Here is a 15,691-nt window from a genome sequence, read left to right as displayed (position 1 = left end):
CATTGAATCAGCAAATATTTTTTTTGTTCAAGATTTCGTCATGGCTACTGTAAAGGCAACCCCAGGAAGATGGTGAAGACTTGGGCAGAGAAAGAAATGAGGAACTTGATCAGGTGACTATGGGCCGTGCCCCTCCCCTGCCATCCGTATACCCCAGGGTCCCCTGCCCTACAGGTGGGACTCCCGGGGCCATGCACTCCCACTAGACCTGCTGTGGGGGGCTGGTGGAGGCTCGTCTGGTAGCGTGCATGTGTTACCAGTTGCAAGGACCTAGGTTCAAGCTGTAGGTGTCTCTCCTTTCTGTCTCTCTCTATCTCTGTCTTTCACTATCAGAAAGAAAAAATGGTTGCCTGGGATTTTAGAGGCAGTGAACACCATGCTCAACACCATGGTGGCTGACGATGATAATTAATCTGCTGAGATAAGCACAGGAGGCAGATAGATGCCTGACTCCCAGAGCTGCAGAAGAGTCCTGCCACTGGGGGTCGGGTGGTAGTGCTGCAGGTTAAGAGCACATGGCACAAAGCTCGAGGACCGGTGTAAGGATCCCGGTTCGAGCTCCCAGCTCCCCACCTGCAGGGCAGTTGCTTCACAGGTGGTGAAGCAGGTCTGTAGGTGTCTATCTTTCTCTCCCCATCTCTCTCCATTTCTCTCTGTCCTATCCAACAACGACAACAACAATAACTACAACAAGAAAAACAGCAAGGGCAACAAAAGGGAATAAATAAAATAAAATAAAATATTTAAAAAAAAAAAAAGAAGACAAAGGGAGCCCTCTCCATACTGAGCAGGGAGGAGTCAAGCCAGGAGGCCAGGGCAATGCTCAGTGGGGAGAGAGCATTAGGATTTTAGGCAAAAATCGTTAGGTACCGAACTGTCATAGTTTTCTTTTCTTTTTCCATTCTAGTTTTGGTTTTGGACATGTTTCTATATTCCTAGTGATAACTCCTTTGTATCAGGTCAAGTCATATTTCCTAGTTTGTTGTTTTTTTTGGCCTCCAGGGTTATTGCTGGGGCTTGGTGCCATCACTATGAATCCACTGCTCCTGGAGGCCTTTTTTTTTTTTTTCGTTTTATTGGGTAGGACAGAAATTGGAAGAGGGGAAGACAGAGAGGGAGAGAGAAAGATCAACACCTACAGACCTGCTTCACTGGGGAGCCAGGGGCTCGAACTGAGATCCCTGCGTGAGTCCTTCTGCCCTTACTATTTGCACCTAACCCAGTGTGCCACTGCCCGCCCCCGTCTTTCCTGTGTTAGGTGGAGTTTTCTAAAAAATGTGAAGTTTTCTTCTCCCTCTGTAAATTTCTTTTAACTTTTTATAGCCTATACTCGGTGGCATATCCTACATGACTAGAAAGCTCTTCTGAAATCTTGGCTGAGTCTGCTATAGCTTATGAGTCATTATCATTTTTTAAAATATTTTATTTTTTACTATTGGGTAGAGACAGAAATGGAGAAGGGAGGGGGAAGTAGAGAGGAAGAGAGACAGAGAGACACCTGCAGCCTTGCTTCACTGCTCGTGAAGCTTCCCCCCAGCAAGTGGGGACCAGGGGCTTGAACCCGGGTCTTTGTGCACTGGAGTGCGAGCGCTTAACCAGCTGCAGCACTGCCAGGCCCCTGAGTCTTCTTGCTATTAGCCACTCAGGCTAGTCAAGTCCGACTTGATTGCAGACTTGTCCCCCTGTGTCTCATCACTTCTAAGAGGTGCATATCCTCAGCGTCACGACCCTGGTTTGGATTGGGCTTTGGAGGCTGTAGGGACCGTAGTTGAATCGCCAGGTCCTGCTGTTTCGGGTAGCATGTTCTGCCGCCGCTTAGACGCCCCGGTGCCCTAGGCTCATCAGACGCCTTCATCCAACCCCGAGGCCTGGCGCCGCTCACTTCCTAGCACCTTTGCACGACTCGTACACCGTGAGGCTCGCCATTTGTCTTAACTTCCCTTGCATTTGTTCCTGTTTCAATAGGCTGAACACAGCAGGAATCCCGTGTCCAGAACCATTACTGCTAAAAAGTCATGTCCTTGTCATGGGTTTCATTGGAAAAGATGACATGTAAGTATCGTGTTTAGAAGGCCTAATAATTAGATGCTGAGGTTTGTATTTTCCTTCAAGTGATTTTTGAAATCTTAATTAAAAAAATTTTTTTTTATATTTATCTATTTTCCCTGTTGTTGCCCCCCCCTTTTTTAATTGTAGTTATTATTGATGTCGTTGTTGTTGGATAGGACAGAGAGAAATGGAGCGAGGAGGGGAAGACAGAGAGGAGGAGAGAAAGACAGACACCTGTAGACCTGCTTCACTGCCTGTGAAGTGACTCCCCTGCAGGTGGGGAGCTGGGGACTCGAACCGGGATCCTTACACCGGGCCTTGCGCTTTGCGCCACGTGCGCTTAACCTGCTGCTCTACCGCCCCACTCCCGTATATAAACATCTTTATTCATTCATTCATTCATTCATTCATTCATTCATTTTTTTTTTCTTACCAGAGCCCTCCTCAGCTCAGGCTTATGGTGGTATAGGGGATTGATGAACCTAAGACCTTGGAGCCTCAGGCATGAGTCTCGTTGTAGAACCATTATGCTATCTTCCTCACCCTCATTCATTTTTTACTTAGCAATTGAAGGTTTCTAGTTTGACGTAGTACCATTGTTTATTTTTGCTTTGTTTCCACTGCTGCTGGAGACAAATCCACGAAGAAAAACACTAAAGCCAGTACCGAGGAGCTTATCACAAACCATATTTTAGTGTTTCTGGTGTTGTTAAGTCCTTAATCCATTTTGAGTTAATTTTTGCAGATAAGAGTGATCTAGGGGCCGGGTGGTGGCGCACCTAGTTGAGCGACATGTTACAGTGCGAAAGGACCCGGGTTTGAGCCCCTGGCCCCCACCTGCATGGGGAAAGCTTTGTGAGCGGTGAAGCAGGGCTGCAGGTGTCTCTCTGTCTAACTCCTCCTTCCCTTTCGATTTCTGGCTGTTTATATCCAATAAATAAAGATAATAAAAAAACAAAAAAAGAGTGATCTAGTTTCACTCTTTTGCATGTGACTGGCCAGTTTTCATGTCACTACTTATTTCAGGGTCTACCCATTATTATGTTTTTTTTTCTCAATAGAAACAGCCAGAAATCAAGAGGGGAAGAGGTGCTAGAGAGGGAGAGAGACAGAGAGACACCTGCAGCCCTGCTTCACCCCTCGCAAAGCTTTCCCCCTGCAGGTGGGGACTGGGGGCTCAAACCCAGCTTCCTGTGCATTGTGACATGTACTCAACTAGGTGTGCCACCATCCGGCCCCTGAGGCTACCCATTCTCCATTGCATACTTTTTTTTACTTTCAATTTTTTTTTATTATTATTTTTATTTATGGTGGTGTGGGTGGCTGAACCTGGCACCTGGTAGCTTCAGTCAAGAAGGTCTGTTTGCATGACCATTATACTTCCTCCTTGCCTCCCATGGTATACTCTTTATTCCTTTATCACAAATCATTTCTTCCATATCTGTTTGGGTTTATTTCTGGTCTCTTAAGTCTATACTATAATCTGTGCGATTTTATTCTTAAATGTTAAATTACCTAATATAAGAGTACTTCCTTTTAAAATAGCTACTTTAATCTTAAAGTAGTTTTTATGTATCTTCTGTACTGTATTATTGCATAGAGTTAATATTTATGTCCCTTTTTAAGGCTCAGATGCTTCACAGAAAAGTCCCCCCGCCCCAGCCAGAATACTGCATAACTGGAACTGGGTTGTGGTGATGCCAGGGATTAACCCTAGCATGAAAATCTGTTGCATAAATCACTGTACTATCTCCTTGTTCCATTTTACTCTCTTTTGAGGAGTGCTTTATTTTTTTTAATTATTATTATTATTATTATTATTTTCTCGGGCAGCACATGTACCAGAGTGATGTCTGGTTCTTTCTCTCCTCCTATCTTTCTCATGAATAAATAAATAAATTCTTTAAAAAAAAAATAATTTAGGTCCATAATCCCAGAGGGATAAAGAATAGAGTACCTTCCAGTGGAGGGGATGGGACATGGAACTCTGGTAGTGGGAAGTGTATGAAATTGAACCCCTGTTATCTTAGTTTTTAATTTTATTTATTTTTGCCACCAGGGTTATTGCTGGGGCTGGGTGCCTACACTACGAATCCACTGCTCCTGGAGGCTATTTTTTTCCCCTTTTGTTACCCTTGTTTTTTTATTTTTGTAGTTATTATTTGTTGTTATTATTGATGCCGTCGTATTATTATTATTTTTAATATTTATTCATTTTCCCTTTTTGTTGCCCTTGTTGCTTTTCTTGTAATTATTATTATTGTTATTGATGTCTTCGTTGTTGGATAGGACAGAGAGAAATGGAGAGAGGAGGGGAAGACGGGGAGATAAAGACAGACACCTGCAGACCTGTTTCACCACCTGTGAAGCGACTCCCTTACAGGTGGGGCACCGGGGGCTTGAACCGGGATCCTTACGCCACTCCTTGTGCTTTGTGCCACCTGTGCTTAACTGCTACGCTACAGCCTGACTCCCGCTTTATTATTTTTTAATGTTCATTTATTTGGCAGAGACAGGAAGTGAGAGGGAAGGGGGAGATAGAGGCAGAATCACCTGCAGCCCTGCTTCACCACTTGTGAGGCTTCCCCTCTGCAGGTGGGGGCCAGGGACTTGAACCTGGGTCCTGTGTACTGTAGCATGTGTGCTCAACCCCCTGGAGGAATGCTTTAGATAGTAAGCTGGGAAGGCACCCATTTGCTGACAGCATAGTGGGATGATGGGGTACTTAGCATCACAAGCGTCAGTCACATGATCATCCTGTGTGTATGAGTCACCTGATGAACTGCGAGAGAGAAGTGTGTCAGTGACAGTATAAAGAAAGAAAACTTGTCTTGAGTCATTTTTCTTACTGGTTCTGGTTCATATATTTTTCTCCTTAGGCCAGCACCTCTCTTGAAAAATGTCCAATTATCAGAATCCAAGGCTCGGGAATTATACCTGCAGGTCATTCAGTACATGAGAGGGATGTATCAGGATGCCAGGCTTGTCCACGCGGACCTCAGTGAATTCAACATGCTGTGAGTGTGTGCCCCTGCCTGCCCTGTGCATGTCTCCTCATACCCTTCACAGAGAACAAAGTGCCTATCCCAGAAGTTACACTAAATTGAAAGCTTCAAATCTGACTTCCATGTGGCCACGGTCTATGTGCTGGGCCTGTCTTGGGCGACCTTACAGAGCTGACCAGTCGTTACTAAGAGACGGTCGACTCTGGAACTGGTTTCAATTTTCAGGTCTTGTTCGTCCAGTGACCTCTTGCCCTTCATCCACATCGTTTCACTGGTTATTTCCCATGCTTTTAAACAGAGGTCTGAATACCACACACATCAAAAAGAAGTCAAACGGAATAACCCCTAGCTCTCCCCCTCGGGGCACAGGTACCAGAGCGGATGCGTGTATGTCATCGACGTCTCTCAGTCTGTGGAGCACGACCACCCGCATGCCCTGGAGTTCTTGAGAAAAGACTGTGCCAACGTCAACGGTGGGTGGCGGTTTTCATGTGTTCCCGGCCTGTGTGAGTGTGTGCTGTCCTGGATCAAGCAGGAGAATGATTTTTTTTATCTTTTCAGAGCTTAGAGATAAACCGAGAGGGCAGGGAGAGATAGGGAGAGAGACCGACAGACACCTGCAGCCCCGCTTCACCACTCATGAAGCTTCCCCTGCAGGTGGGGAGCAGGGGTTCGAACCCCCAGTCCTTGCGCACCGTAACGTGCGCGCTCAGCCAGGGAGATGGTGTCCGTGCTGTCGTGGTTCCTTATAAAGCGGGATCTCTCCCCTGGTAAAGCTGCCATTGCGTTCACTGTGCAGATTTCTTCCTGAAGCGCGGCGTTGCTGTGATGACCGTGCGGGAGCTCTTCGAGTTTGTCACAGACCCGTCGGTCACGCCCGAGAACATGGACGCGTACCTCCTTAAGGTGAGATGGGAGGAGCAGCCCTGCTGTGGTGACGCAGGCACTGAGCTGGAGTGGAGTGGAGTCAGGGAGAGACAAGTGCTGCGTCTCGGTTCCCGGGAGGGTCTTCAGGAGCTTCTGGTGGAGATGTGTGCGGCGGCCAGGGCCGAGGAACCACTGGCTGTGTGGCACAGTGGTGCGGGGAGCCTTGCAAGAGCTGTGTGTCATTTGCCTAAACGTCCGGAGTGCTGGGTGGTCTTACGGTATTCTGAGGCATTTAAGATTAATTTTATTTTATTAATTTTTAAAAAAAGATTATTTATTTATTTATTTATTTATTCATGAGAAAGGAGGAGGAGAGAGAAAGAACGAGACATCACTGTGGTCCATGTGCTGCCGGAGATTGAACTCGGGACCTCATGCTTGAGGGGCCAATGCTTTGTCCACTGCACCACCTCTCGGACCACAATATTGACTTTTATTGTTGCAATCACACATGTATGTATGAGAGATTCAGTTTTTGATAGATGTGTTTTAAACTTTGTTTATTTCCATAATAGAGATACAGAGCACTGCTCAGCTCTGGCAGCTGGTGGTGCTGGGGACTGAACCTGGCACCTCAGAGCTTCAGGCTTGAGAAGTCTCTTTGCATAACCAATGTGCTGTCTCCTCCCCCAGCCCTGCAAGTTTTTCTTTTTTTCTTTTTTTAAGCACTGTTGTTTTCCAGAATGACTGCGCTAATTTGCTTTCTCACCAGTTGTACACCAGAGCTCCATTTTCTTTATCTTCACATTAATCTTTATTGCTTCCAATATTTTTTATTATCATTATTTTCTGTGCAGACAATACCCACTGGCCTACAATGGAGTGTTAACCTCATTGCGTTTTTTTTTCTTTAATATTTATTTATTTATTATTGAATAGAGACAGAGAAAGTCAGAGGAGAGGGAAATAGACACTTTCTCCCTGCAGTTGGGGACCAGGGGCTTGAACCTGTGTCCTTGTGCACTGTAATGTGAGTGCTTACCCAGGTGCTGTACCTCACGCACCCCTGGTTTGAGTTTTCCCTTCCTAGGTTGAGAGGTGACGCACCTGGTTGAGGCACTCTACCGTGCTTCCCAAGTGGTGAAGTGATGCTGCAGGCGTTCCTCTCCCTCTCTGTCTGCCCCTGTTTCCTCTCAGTTTCTCTCTGCCCTAGAAAAACAATAATAATAAAAAGATACTGTGCATTTTTTCACTGATAGGTGATGCTGGTCATTTTTTCCATGTATCGTTGATTTGTATGTGTTTGGAGAAGCGCGGGGGCAGAAACATTGTTTTTTATTACCAGTACCTGACGACGACCTAGCACATAGGAAGCCAGCGCAGGAGGAGATGCAGGTCGAATCCTCTTCATTCCCAAGCTGTTCAGTGTGGAATGATTTTGGGCTCTGCACTGGAAGCAGAGCTCGCAGTGTCACATGTCTTTCTTGTATACACGCATCTATTTCTTAACATGCATTTATTTGATAGGGCAGAGGAATTGAGAGGGAAAGGGAGATAGAGACAGACAGACAGACAGATAGACAGACAGAGACACACCTGCAGCACTGGGGCTCACTGGGGCAGTTTACTGTGGCCGGGACACGCATGCGGTGCACCACCGCCCAGCCCTCCTCGGACAGACTCCCCACAGAGGCTAGATCTTCCGCTGCCCAGGTCTGAGAAGCCTAGAAGAACTTGTCCTCTGTCCGTGTCAGTTCTCCCCCTCAGGCTTATGCGCCTGGAGCGGAGAGACAACAGTCCTGGGAATAAAGCAGCCCCCACCCCCCGCCCCTTGCCCCTCGCCGGCTCTCACCATTGTCCTCTGCTGGCTGAGGAAGGGTGGCTGGTCTCCTGGGTCTCAGCTTTCCTTCAGCAAGTATTTCCGCTCAGCACGTAAACTATGTAAAGTGGTGTTACTTTAGAGGAGCCGGTTGGGCCCCTGAAGGCTGTATCCCATCAGCCATCGCTTCTGGGGTGGAGGTTCGCTCGCTGATGAGCTCACCTGTCCCTACAGCACAGAAGCGCTTTGCTTCCATGAGTGACAAGCTACTGCGGGTAGGGAGGAGGACAGATGCATATGATGCACTCAGGAAACATGTCTGCTGTGGGTTGAATGTAAAAGAGAATTGTCTTGATCTCCCCCAAGGCCATGGAAATAGCAGCTCAAAGGACTAAGGAAGAAAGATCCAACCAAGACCATGTGGATGAAGAAGTAAGGCCTCCTTTTTAAGCTCCTCATTTTAGGAAACTGTTGTGATTGATTTGAGGTCTTTTTCTACCTTAGTAGGACATAAACTGGGTTTTAAGACTATTTTCTGGAGATGTAATATGTCGCATAATTTAACTGAGCCGGGAGCTGGGCGGTAGCACAGCGGGTTAAGCGCACATGGCGCAAAGCACAGGGACTAGTGTAAGGAGCCCGGTTCAAGCCCCCCAGCTCCCCACCTGCAAGGGGGTAGGGGGATCGCTTCACAGGCGGTGAAGCAGGTCTGCAGGTGTCTGTCTTTCTCTCCCCCTCTATTTTCCCCTCCTCTCTCCATTTCTCTCTGTCCTATCCAACAACGACAACATCAGTAATAACAACAGTAAATAACTACAACAATAAAACTACAAGGGCAACAAAAGGGAAAAAATAGTCTCCAGTAGCAATGGATTGATGGTGCAGGCACCGAGCCCCAGTGATAACCCTGGAGAAAAAGAAAATTAATGGAGCCACGTTGTAGGGCTTCACTTACACCCCCTTAGTACTCCGAGCGGCCTGCACACCCAGAGTCTTGCATGGAGAGCATTTTGTAAAGCACCTGCTGAGGAGATTGAAAAGTCCCATTTTAATCTGCGAACGGGGATTTCAGGTGTTGATTCCAGTCGTGCCAGTTCATTGACTTGTGTAAGAGGTGGGTTTTCTGTGGTTTGGTCCACAGTGAGCGGCATGATCGTTACCGCTGTGAGTGTGGTGGGCGACTGGGCCGTCTTGTGTTGAGCTGTCGTTCTGGACTGGCCACCTGTATGTCTCCAGGCAGGTGAGGCAGGACGTGCTTCCTTGCAAGAGGCGGCAGGCTCCGCTGCTGAGAGTAGCTCCATTCTTTCCTCCCTGCTCAGCACAGCCCCTCTGAACATGAACCAGGGGGAAGGGTCGTTGCAAGGTCACCTCAGGTCACTTAACGTTTCCTTGGTAGAGCCAGCCCGCCTCTGCTCAGCACACAGCAGGTAGCACCCAGTGTGTGATGCTGGTGGATGGGCCTGGGTGCCGAGTGACAGGGAAGCAGGTGAAGACAACGGCGCTGACTTGACCTCTCTGTGTGTCTGCTAGGTGTTCAAGCGAGCCTACATCCCTAGAACCTTGAATGAAGTGAAAAATTATGAGCGAGACGTGGATATAATGATGAAACTGAAGGAAGAGGATATGGCCATAAATGCCCAGCAAGACAATGTGAGCCATGTGGGTTTGTACAGAACAAGTTTATCAAGGAGAGAACGGCAAACCGCCAGACCCGCGGGTCTCCTCAGCTTCTGACCTAACGAGGTAGCTGGTGCCGTGCCAGCTCTCGTGAATGTGCGGTAGACCCTTCCTCAGGGAACGGGAGGGAATAATACATTTGAACGGCTCCAGCAGACTAATTGCAGGCAGATACGTGCATGGAAGTCTAGATTACAGATGAGCATTATATATAATATGATACAGTAAAAAAAAATATATATATATTTATTTTATTTTTTTTCTGTAAAAGGGCCAGATAATATATGTAGGGTTCATAGACCAGGAAGCAAGATTGAGATACTAAGCTATCAAGAAAGAAAGAAAAGTGTTCCCAGGATATTTACCACTGAAGTTGCAAACAGAATTAGTAATCATTAAACGCAGCTTTTTATGATAGAGGTCTATCAGTGAAAGAGGACTGGCGTTAACTTTGGGGTAGAGGATTTTTTTGAGACGGAAACTTGAGGCTTTCTTTTTCATCAGATTGCCTGCAAACATTTAGCCATCAAAGCCACCACGCTGTGGGTCAGATTCGGCCTGTGGGCTGGAGTTGACTGGTGCCCATTGCCTGTTGGCAAGAGTACCGTGTGTGTCAGGACTCTGACTTGAAGTCAAGTTTAGGGACCTGTTGACATCCATGTGTGAGGTGTCAGTTAGCCCACAGTCTTCTGCCTTGATACTGTAATGGGTGTTTCCCATGGTCTAGTTTTGTGTTGACTCTTATTTTCTTCCTGTTACAAGATTCTTTACCAAACTGTCACGGGATTGAAGAAAGATTTGTCAGGAGTTCAGAAGGTAGGCATTCATGCTGCTCTTTTTACATGATAACTCCTCTAAATGGTATAAAGCTTAATAGAAAGTATTTTTGAAATTATATGAACTCACTTGTGTTGTTAGTAGAGAACTATCTGGGTATTTATTGATTCTGCTTTCATGTTTTAAGATTAAAGTGCCGGGGGGGGGGGGGAGGGGTAGGAGGGTCGGGCACAGTGAGATAAGCACACATGGCGCATAGTGCAAGGACCTGCATAAGGATCCTGGTTCCAGCCCCTAGCTCCCCACCTGCAGGGGAGTCGTTTCACAGGTGTTGAAGCAGGTCTGCAGGTGTCTGTCTTTCTCTCCCCCTCTCTGTCTTCCCCTTCTCTCTCCATTTCTCTCTGTCCTAATCAACAGCGAACAGCATCAACAACAATTATAACCACACCAAGGCTACAACGACAAGGGCAACAAAAGGGGGGAAAAATGGCCTCCAGGAGCAGTGGATTCATGGTGCAGGCACTGAACCCTAGTAATAACCCTGGAGGCAAAAAAAAAAAAAATTAAAGTGCAAGAGTTTAGAATTTCTGTTTTGTTACCTTAGTTCTTTTGTAACTAAGGAACCATTCTTTATTAATATTTTTAAATAAATAATGCAGCAGTATATATGTATGTGTGTGTGTGTATTTTACCAGAGCACTGTTCAGCTCTGGGATATGGTGGTGCAGGGGATTGAACCTGGTACTTTGGAGCCTCAGGCTTGAGAGTCTCTTTGCATAACCATTGTGCTATCTACCCCCACCCAGGAACAATTTTCTTTTAAACCTTTGTTTTTAATTTTCTTTATTTATATATTGGGTAGAGACAGCCAGAAGTCAAGAGAGGAGGGAGACAGAGAGGGAGAGAGACAGAGAGACGTCTGCAGCCCCGCTTCACCATTTGCAAAGCTTTCCTCCTGCAGGTGGAGACCGGGGGGCTCGAACCTGGGTCTTTGAGTATTGTAACATGCGCGCTCAACCAAGTGCGCCACCACCCGGCCCCGGGAACAGTTCTTTCCACTCTCCTCGCGTGATATTACTAGTAATTGTCGTGTGCCGTATGCTTTGTTGGTGCCAGTGGCACGCGCCTATCTAAATGGAGTGTTGAGTGAGGGAGTTCTATAGTGGTTTTCTGGCCCCCCCCCCCCCGAAAATAATCTTGTTTTAGTTTATATTTTAGAAAGGTAGCAAAAAAGAAAGGTAGGAAGGAAGGTAGCAATTGATTTTCAGCAGTTGCAAAGGTAGTTCTTGTCTAATTATCTTATTTATCCTTGTGATAGAGACAGAAGGCAGAGAGATTCAAAAGAACCACAGTCACGAAGCCTCTTTCAGTGTGGGCAGGGCTGGGCCTGGCCAAGAGTGCTCTCTCCGCATGAGCTCTTCTGCCGGTCCCATTCTTTTACTTTTTTTTTTTTAAAGAACCAGACGTCACTCTGGCACAGGTGCTGCCCGGGATCGAACTCTGTGATCTCATGCTTGAGAGTCCAAAGCTTTACCACTGCACCCCCTCCCGGACCACCTGCCGGACCCATTTTTAAAAAGATTCAGTGTGTTAATTAAAAAACCGATGTCTTAGTGGGAAGAAGTAAATAGGGAAACGCCGGTACTTTGAACTTTGAACTGACACATAAGGCTGTTGGGCTGTGAACTCCACAGAGTATAAAATCTTGTTGCAGTTCAGTAGAAGACCTTTTTGTACAATTTTTAAAACATTCCACCAGGGTTATTGTGCGCACCTCAGCACTTGTGCAATGAATCTACTGCTCCCAGCAGCCACACCCCTCCTCCCTCCACCTTTTCTTTTATTTATTTGGTAGGACAGAGAGAAATTGAGAGATGAGGGGAGATCGGGAGAAAGAGACACCTACAGGCCTGCTTCACTGCTCGTGAAGTGTCCTCCCTGCAGGCGGGGAGTGGGGCTTGAACCCCAGTACTTGCATAAGGTCTGAGTTATTTGGCAGTGCCACTGCCCAACCCTTTTGATTTTTTTTTTTTTTTTTTAAATTTCCAGAGCACTGCTCAGCTCTGGCTTATGGTGGTGCTGGGGAGTAACCTCAGCCTCAAGCAGGAAACCTTTTTATTATCACTGTTATTTCTCCAGCTCTGGGTAATTGCTCAAGAATTTTTTCTTTTTCCTCATGATAACAAAGTGTTGGGCCCATGGTGCTGGTGCACCTGGTTAACTACACGTTACTAGGCACAAAGACCTGGGTTCAAGCCCCACTCCCCACCTGCAGGGGGATGCTTCATGAGTGGTGAAGCAGGTCTGCACGTGTCTTATGTGTCTCCCTGTGTTTTTCCCCTCTCCATTTCTCTGTCCTAGCAAATAAAAATAGAAAGAAGATGACGGAGGAGGTAAAAAAAAAACAAAAAAAAAACCTCACCTGGAGTGATGGATTTGTTGTGCTGGCACTGAGCCCCAGCTATAACCCTAGTGGCATAATTTTTTTTAAAAGCATAATTCCTGCTACTTTGAAACTATGCTGCAAACCTGGGAGTTGGGCGGTAGCGCAGCGAGTTAAGCGCACGTGGCGCAAAGCGCAAGGACCGGTGTGAGGATCCCGGTTCGAGCCCCCGGCTCCCCACCTGCAGGAGAGTCACTTCACAGGCGCTGAAGCAGGTCTGCAAGGTGTCTGTCTTTCTCTTCCCCCTCTCTGTCTTCCCTTCCTCTCTCCATTTCTTTCTGTCCTACCCAACGACAACAGCAATAAAAACAACAAGGACAACAAAAAGGAAATAAATATTTAAAAAAAAAATATGCAAACTTAAGGGACACAGAAGAAAGTGCTCTTATATAAAGCTATGTCCCTTCCTGACTGGATCTTTGATATTTGAAATTCAGTCACTAGGGAACAGCTGTGGAATTATCTGAATGAGACTTAGATTTTGTCTTTACTGCTGTCTGTGCCTCTTGTCCATCCTAGTTTGTCTGGAGAAGCAGACAGTGTGCTGTGGACCCGGCTGGCCTGTTGCTTCCTGTGGCTGTTTGCAAGTTGTTGGCCCCACGGGTGGGCTTGCTGCCCCTTCCTCTCTGGTGTTGACTCATTTTTCTTTCCACGTAGGATGCTCCTGTTATTTCTGAGTATTGTCTGCAAGGGTGAGCACATTTAAGAACGGATTACTGATCAGTTTGAAGTAACTTGGTGCTCTTATCTTTTCGAGGTCCCCGCAATCCTAGAAAATCAAGTTGAGGCAAAGCCTTGTTTGGATTCAGATGATTCTGGAAGGTCGGAGGACTCTGACACTGACTCTGAAGAGCAGGGAGACCATGTCCACTCCAGGAAATCCAGCCCTCATCTTGAAGTCGATAAGAAGGTTAGTTAGGAACGCAGAGTTCCTTGTGGTCAGCATGGTAGCGCCCTGGTAGTCTTGTTTCTGTTTGCTCAAGTGTCTTGCTACATTCTCCTGGTTACTGGAATTAAAACTTGGCTCCATGGCGGAGAACTTTATCAGTAAGTACTTGCAACTGTAACTTTGAGTTTTTAAACATGAGCTTTGCTTTGGTTAGTGATATGTGTGCACACACACACACACACACACACACACACACACGTATATGTACATATCTAAAACAAAAATTTATAAAGGCTTTATTTATCCATGAGAGAGAAGGTGATAGGGAGAGAGAGAATCAGACTTCACTATGGAACGTATCTTGTTAGGGATGATGCTAGGGAGGCTCGAACTCGAGATCTCATGCTTTACCAACAGTGCCACTTCCTGGACCCACAGGCTGGCAATATTATTTGGAACTCTTGCTTCTGTTCCGGCCACTAGGGCACTGCCCAGAGAGAACACACACCTCCTGACAGAAAGTGACTGGCCTTCACTTGGACACAAAGGATGTTGGGCCAGGGAGACAGCTCACCAGGGAGGATGTGTGCCTTGCCACCTTGGCATGCTCACGTGCCAGGTTTGAGCCCCAGCTTGGGGAGAAAAAAAAGTGATGTTGGAGTCACCCCATAGTGAAAATACTCAAGAGTTATTAAAGGAAGTACCATTTCTACTTCTGACTCCACCACCAAACTGCAATCATTTCTGTGCTACACAGTTTGATCTCTCTCCCTATCTCTCTCTCTATCTATCTATCTATCTATCTATTCATTTTTGTTGTGATAATGTGAATACTATAAATTCATGAAAATTTCAGGTCTTAAAATTCTTTATTTTTCATTTGACAGGAAAGAAAAAAGATGGTCAAGGAAGCCCAGAGAGAAAAAAGAAGAAAAAAAGTGCCCAAACACGTTAAAAAGAGAAAGGAGAAGACAGCCAGGTCAAAGGGCAAATAGCAGCAGAGCCGCGGTCTCGGCGGTGGCCATCCGCCCGCCCGCCCGCCCGCGGCTCCCTCCTGCCTGTCTGCACGCTGAGCTGCAGCAGGAGACCAAGTCGCTTTTCTGTAGCTGTGTAGGAAGCTCTGAACTCTACCATCTGGATTTCACCCAGATTTCTCTGGGCTCTTGCTGAGCACTGATAGAAGATCAAGCAGCTATTTTACTGTATTACAGACTTTTTAAACCAGAGCACTGCTCAGCTCCGGCTTCTGATGGTGCCGGGGATTGAACCTGGGGCCTCAGAGCCTCAGACATAAAAGTCTCACGCTTTGCAGCTGAGCCGTTGTGACTTTAACGAAGAGCTTCTTACAATTTTATTTTTCTACAATGTCTTCTACAGCATGTTTCTCGAAACAAATACTGAACTGTAACATACTCCCACGGCTTTTGTGTAAGTATTAAGTTGCTTTGGCAAAGCTTGGGCAGATTGTATCTGTGATGCCTTAGTTGGCTGTGCCCATCTGAAACCATTTGATCATAAGGTCACGCTGTCTCTCCATGGGAGTTCACAGGGGACAAGTCAGGTGACGGTCAGTAGGTCAGTATCCTCCGTCTGCAGCTCTGCATGGGCGTTCATCTGTAACGCACATCACCTTCGTTACTGAGCTCAGACGTTTTAGTTTATTCAACTGTTTGCCCTGTTCATTCACTTAGTCACAAAATGTACTTGGCTCTTCTTGGTTCCGGGCATGTGGTGGTAAACAAAACAGACAAGAATCACTACCTTCAGCTAGATTCCATTTTAGTAGGAGATAAAACAGTGGAGAGAGGGGGGCCAGGTTGGCAGCACAGTGGGTTAAGCGCACATGGCACGAAGCGCAAGGACCGGCGTAAGGATCCCGATTCGAGTCCCTGGCTTCCCACCTGGGGTCGCTTCACAAGAGGTGAAGCAGGTCTGCAGGTGTCTGTCTTTCTCCCTCTCAGTCTCCCTCCTCCTCTCTCCATTTCTCTCTGGCCTATCCAACAATAATAATAACAACAATGACAAACAACAAGGGCTACAAAAGGGAAAAAAAATAGCCTCCAGGAGCAGTGGATTCGTAGTGCAGGCACCGAACCCCAGCAATAACCCTGGAGGCAAAAAACAAATCAGTAGAGAGAGTGAACCACTGAGAGGCTCTGCTGAGG

The 15,691-nt window shown here is 46.6% G+C and overlaps 1 protein-coding gene across 2 annotated transcripts in view; it reads left to right on the top strand.

The window, feature by feature from the left end:
* RIOK1 (RIO kinase 1) overlaps positions 1–14,988 on the top strand; it is a 30,604-nt gene extending 15,616 nt beyond the window's left edge. For both annotated transcript variants that reach the window (XM_016188234.2, XM_007523284.3), the window contains 10 exons: positions 33–113; positions 1,966–2,052; positions 4,929–5,066; positions 5,424–5,527; positions 5,854–5,960; positions 8,107–8,172; positions 9,271–9,390; positions 10,180–10,233; positions 13,395–13,547; positions 14,414–14,988. In XM_016188234.2, the coding sequence (XP_016043720.2) occupies positions 33–113; positions 1,966–2,052; positions 4,929–5,066; positions 5,424–5,527; positions 5,854–5,960; positions 8,107–8,172; positions 9,271–9,390; positions 10,180–10,233; positions 13,395–13,547; positions 14,414–14,521 (1,018 nt within the window). In that variant the 3' untranslated portion in view covers positions 14,522–14,988. The remainder of the gene's footprint in view (positions 1–32; positions 114–1,965; positions 2,053–4,928; positions 5,067–5,423; positions 5,528–5,853; positions 5,961–8,106; positions 8,173–9,270; positions 9,391–10,179; positions 10,234–13,394; positions 13,548–14,413) is intronic.
* Positions 14,989–15,691: the final 703 nt, after the last annotated feature.

The sequence above is a fragment of the Erinaceus europaeus genome, chromosome 4 (genome assembly GCF_950295315.1).
Source record: "Erinaceus europaeus chromosome 4, mEriEur2.1, whole genome shotgun sequence".
Taxonomy (NCBI): domain Eukaryota; kingdom Metazoa; phylum Chordata; class Mammalia; order Eulipotyphla; family Erinaceidae; genus Erinaceus; species Erinaceus europaeus.
The sequence above is the reverse complement of the archived record's forward strand: the minus strand, read 5'-3'. Positions and strand labels throughout refer to the sequence as shown.